At 40.2% G+C, this 5538-nt stretch overlaps 1 protein-coding gene across 1 annotated transcript; it reads left to right on the top strand.

Moving 5' to 3' along the window:
- Nucleotides 1-3: 3 nt before the first annotated feature.
- Nucleotides 4-3546, top strand: GPN3 (GPN-loop GTPase 3; the record flags this gene model as incomplete). Its single annotated transcript, XM_010082920.1, has 6 exons — nt 4-58; nt 422-546; nt 1237-1352; nt 1996-2092; nt 2603-2731; nt 3442-3546. Coding segments are annotated over 6 exons (585 nt in total), but the record flags the coding sequence as incomplete, so codon positions are not given.
- Nucleotides 3547-5538: the final 1992 nt, after the last annotated feature.

The following is a 5538-nucleotide window of genomic DNA, read 5'->3' on the forward strand; positions in this document are numbered from 1 at the left end:
TGGCTGGAGGAGAGCCTCGGGCACGTGGAGGACGACTACATCCTGTTTGATTGCCCAGGTAGATCCGTGTCAGCGTCTGATATCATTCTTCACAAGCAATATAAGTTTTTCAGTACGTTTCTTTGCTGCTCGCAAGCATTCATACTTTTTTTGCATCATTAGCAGTTGTCAGAGTCACTTTCAGATGTTTTGGAAGTGAACTCGGTCCCAGTGGTGTGGGGACTGCTAACTAACACTAACTGGAGATCAAAAGAGGGAAACAAGCTTTTACTTCTTCTCCACATCACTGGTACAGGTTAACCCAAATACAGTTGGAGTTGTCTGAAAAGAAAGAGGATGTTTTCTTTATCAGTGCAATAATTGGTAACTGTGAACTGTTAGCGTCACATTTTTGCATACTAATGCTTCGCGTGTCCCCTAGGTCAGATCGAGCTCTACACGCATCTGCCGGTAATGAAACAGCTGGTGGAGCAGCTTCAGCAGTGGGAATTCCGCGTCTGTGGAGTTTTTCTTGTGGATTCTCAGTTTATGGTGGAATCTTTTAAGGTATCCATTTGAAATCTGTTGTAAAAGTTCATATTGATAAAGAACAAGAAATCTGAGCAATTGAGGGAGCTGGGTTTGTTTAGCCCAGAGGAAAGAATGCCTACCTGGGGGAGATAAGATTGTTGTTTTCAGCTGCCTCAGACAGAGGTTGCAGCAAAGAAAATTCCAGTTGGATGTAAAGAAAACCTGCACTGCGAGAGTGGTCAGACTGGACCAGGGGCACAGAGAGATTGCGTAGCGTACGTCACGGAGTTACTCAAAACTTGACATGGCAAAACCCCACAGCGACCTGATCTGATGTTGAAGCTGGCTCTGCTTTGAGCAGTGGTATGGAACGGATAACCTGAAAAGTCCCTTCCAACCTAAATTCTTCTGTGATTCTGTGAGAGCTTTCTCACATCTGGAGAGGGAGCAGGCCACTCTCCTCATGGAGCAGTAGGAATCCCAAGATGGGATTTGAGTTTTGTAATGGTCTTTTCAGTGGCAGATCCAGATTTGAGGCTCTGGAGATAAGGTGGCAGATGGGAAGCTCAGCACCTCCCTTTTCTAACAGAGATAAGGACTCCCCGGTTGGCCTTGGGGCCACGTTTCATATATTCATTAGCTGGGTTTGGTCTGCATTTGAGTGTCCTGCATGTTGGTGTTGTGTTTTTTCTGTACTTAACGACATCATTTTTCATCCTCCTTCAGTTTATCTCTGGAATTCTGGCAGCACTCAGTGCAATGATATCTTTAGAGATTCCACAGATTAACATCATGACCAAGATGGATTTGCTGAGCAAGAAAGCCAAGAAGGAAATAGAAAAGTAAGTTCGAAAAAATTAATTACTCTGTACTGTAATATCTTGAGGCAAACTTCACTCAAAATTCAGTCTGTTTCCCACAATTAAAACATTCTCTTTTCGAATTGGAGAAGATGTATTTGTTTTATATCATAGCCTTTAAAGGTCTGGATAGGATGCTTACGGTTTAGTCAGAGTGAAAAGGCTGGCTCCTTGTTTGTACTTCTCTCTGGATTTTTCTGTAAATAATTATCTTGAGTAACTTGCGTCATTCTGAACTACTTTCCAGGGTAGTGTACTTCCAAGCCCAAAGCAGAGGCGATCCTATCAGGTTTTTTGATACCAAACATGCTGAATTGGTTACATGTTACTTGTACATTTGTGCCAAAATTACAAAATTAAACTTTTTCCCTGCGGTCTTCCTCAAAGCTTTCTTGAGTATACAAGTATATTAGTAAAAACACTTCTGTTGTTTCTACGAGCAATCATAATCTGAGATACTTGAAACACTTACAAAAACTATTTCTAAACATTGTAAGTTCTCCTGATATAAAGTTAGTTCCTTCAGATCACAGAAGGACAGATGGTTGTGGTAGTCATGCAAAAGGTGACGCATTTGCTCTGTGGCCAAGGATCCTTTCGATGTTAATGACTTTGTTTCTCCCAGGTACTTGGATCCCAATATGTATTCTATGATTGAAGATTCTACAAATATACTGAAAAGCAAAATGTTTAAAAAACTGACCAAATCGATATGCGGATTGGTAGGTATATTGCTTTTTAACTGGTACCCTTAAATTCCATCCTGTATTTTTAAACCATACTGTATGGTTGCTAGCTTCATTGCTGTTCCAGATACTGTATGTACTATAATAATTCTCCCCCCCAAAAGAAACCCCTTATGTATTTACCAACCAGACTTATTAACAAAGCCAGGATCTAAAAGATTCTCAGGCACTTGAGCATTTTTGCTTTTTGCCAGGTTTAACTCAGCTTTTGATGTTTTCAGATTACCATAAGATTTGTGATACTAACATTTGGATTGTAGCCAGTAAGTTTGCTGTGAATTCTGTTGTACTGGCAATTTTGGAAAACAGCTTCATCTGCTGTGCAGAACTTAGGTGTTCGAGGGGGGAGTTGCATTGGTTTGCAGTGTGGCTTTAAGCGTGTTTTAGCAGTCCAGACGAGCAAGGCATCAGTGTGGCTTATGGTCCTAGGAGTGAGACCTAACTAACTGCATTTTCTTACTAACATCTTTTGAGTCCTTTCTCTAGATTGATGATTATGGAATGGTTCGATTTCTACCTTTTGATCGCTCTGATGAGGAAAGTATAAACATAGTTCTGCAGCACATAGACTTTACCATTCAGTATGGAGAAGATCTTGAATTTAAAGAACCAAAGGTAAGGTACTTCTGAGGATAAGATGAAAAATTAAAAAGGATTCATAATATAAGTTGTAATATAAATAGGGTCTTTGCCTTGCTAATAAATGGTTGTCTTAGTATGGTTCAAAATAAGCTGTTAGTGACAATGCTTGTATTGTGTTAATTTACAATTACAAAAGAGAAATTCTTCAGCACATATCTTGCACCTGCAGACTGTTCAAATGGTTGTGTTTAAAAGTAATGCTTTGGTTTTCAAAAACAAAGGAGTTTTAAACTTCAGAGGTCAGAAGGGACCATTAGGATCACTAAGACTGATAATTCCTGCATTGAACCCATATGTTTTAGATGACATCTAGATTAGGAATAAATTCTACTACATAAAATAGATGATAGGACACAGCTGTGTTAAAATCTGTTCTAAGCACAGTGTAGTTTTATTATTTGGCTCGTAAATCCTAAGGAACAAGTCCAGTGCTTTTATTCCATTTTAAATTCAGTTTTGTACTCTTTGAATATACAGAAGAACCAGATCTAGATTTTGTCCTATACAATTCCAATAGCTCTAGAAACAAATTGCTTTTCAGAAAGTTCTGCTGCATGTTTTATGGAACTATATGAGAGATTGTTCCCGTTATGGTTTCTAAAATAAAGCATCACAGAACAGACAATGTACAATGGCCACTAGGGAAAAGTCAGGTTTTACCTTTTTTGTTTTCTTTTTGGCAGGAATGTGAAGAAGATAAATCTGCTCTAGTGGATGAATACTTTCAAGATCATGTGGATGAGTAAAAGCCAGATACTCAAAAATGGGAGGAAAATACCTTGGTTTTGTTACCAAAAAAAAAGAAGAAAGAAAAGTTTTTTAAAAAGTAAAAAAAACCAAACCCACAAATATACTTGATGTTTTATCTGTAAGATAACTAAAATTTATAGTGAAAAGTGAGCTCTATGACCTCATAAATATTTTAATAAACTATTTTTATTCTTATGGGTGTGTGTTATAAAATACATAGGCTAGCATTAGTACTATATGTGAACATGTACTGCTGAATTTACCCCTCACTGGCTATAGTCCTTTTGTATATACAGACTTCCTGGGCTGTCCGGAGTGTTTCAAAACGTGTTTTACTGCTTCTCCAAAAATCTCTTAGACCAATTTATTAGCTACATTCAGCTGAATTTACTGATGTCTCTCTGCTGCTCGAGTCCAATTTATCAATCTTTCCTTAACTCTGTGGAATGAGATTTACTCAGAGAGTCCTTGAATTAAAATATTTTCCAAAAAGGGCCTCATGGTTATGAAATGCTTAACATTAGTGAATGCCTGTATGTAGGCATATCATCTGTCTGTATATAATACATAGATCATGGATTAGAAATTAACCCCATACTCACAAAATATGAGCAGCCAAGTATTTCAGTAGAATAAGAACAGCTGATGTCATTTTGTAGGAGCAGCTTGGTTAGTTAGCAGATGTCTGAGTGTAAGGATGCTCCTTAACAGAAACCAAATCAAGGATTGAATATTTGGAGGCAACTGCACTTACCTAACCCAGGGTATCAGTAGGGTTGTTCTTCATGCCTGTTTAAATAAAGGGTTAAATGGTTATGTTGTTGATATAGTGCTCATTTTTTAAGAAATTGCTTTTTCCAAAATGGAGGCAGTAGAGAGAGAGGTTCAAATGACCAGCAAATCCTGCATGTCTACTGGAAAAGGGATCCCCAGAATCCCTGTGTGGAGGTCAGGGAGGCTCACATGGAATCTTTTAAATGGGAACAAAGAAAAAAATGGGAAATAAGCTCACTCAAGAGCTATTAAAATGGTTTTTCAAAGCCAAGTTTCCAAAAATTGCCAGCCTAGAGGCTCTACAAGTCCCGTGATACCCAGCATTTCTAAAACCTTACTTCCAGCTCCAGACAATTAGTGAATGCTGAGAGTTCAGTTTCAAGAGAGTCACTGTGATCACCAGGAAGAGCTGGGGAAAAAAAAACATCAGCTCTTCAGAGATTTAAAACATGGGGCCAAAAGCCTTGAATATATCTGGGTGTCAATAGTTATGGAATAGGTTAACTTAATGATGGGGCAAGTCTTTAAGCCCACATGGAGATAATCACATCCCAGCAGAACCCCATCTGGCTGAATTAAACCATGCAAACATTGGGAAAACTTTGTAAGACTTAACTGACAACCTGGGCTGGCACATCCTGGGGACAAGTCACACTCATGGCATGTCGAAAGGACAAACATCAGCCCTGCAGTTACATTACTTTGACTCACCCTCCGATCTCCCCATTTCTTCTCCCTGACTCATGCCAGCAGTCATTCACCAGGGGACAAATTCAGCACGCTGGATCACACAGAAGGTTATGGCTTCATAGTAACATGAGCGTGTACCTTAAAAATATTACATCCTTCCAAACGCAACAAGTGTGGATCCGTTCTGTGCTTCCTTACAGCAAGTGCCCCACACAGCTGGCTGTGCTTTGCACATTGGGTCTGAGCAAGAAGCGCTGCAAACGTGCAAGAGAAAAAACTGTCTGCGAGCAAAGCATCCCCATCTGCACTCTTGTCAAGCGCTGACCCTTGCTGGGGACAGGAGCTCGCCTCTACCAGCAAGGAAGGAAGATGTCCAGGTGGCTGGAAAAGAAAAGAGTGGCATGGAGGGACCGAGGATGGGTTACCTGAAGTGCCAGCCACAGCAAAGGCAGAGGGAAGAGGGGAAAAGCAAACAACTCCCCACCCGAGCGTGCTTTCAACACCTTTTCCCCGTGCTGGCAGTTCTCTGGCAGGAGCGGAGCCTCTCGGGGCGGTGCACGCTGCAG

Source organism: Pterocles gutturalis, unplaced genomic scaffold (genome assembly GCF_000699245.1).
Source record: "Pterocles gutturalis isolate BGI_N339 unplaced genomic scaffold, ASM69924v1 scaffold10615, whole genome shotgun sequence".
NCBI classification, from domain to species: domain Eukaryota; kingdom Metazoa; phylum Chordata; class Aves; order Pterocliformes; family Pteroclidae; genus Pterocles; species Pterocles gutturalis.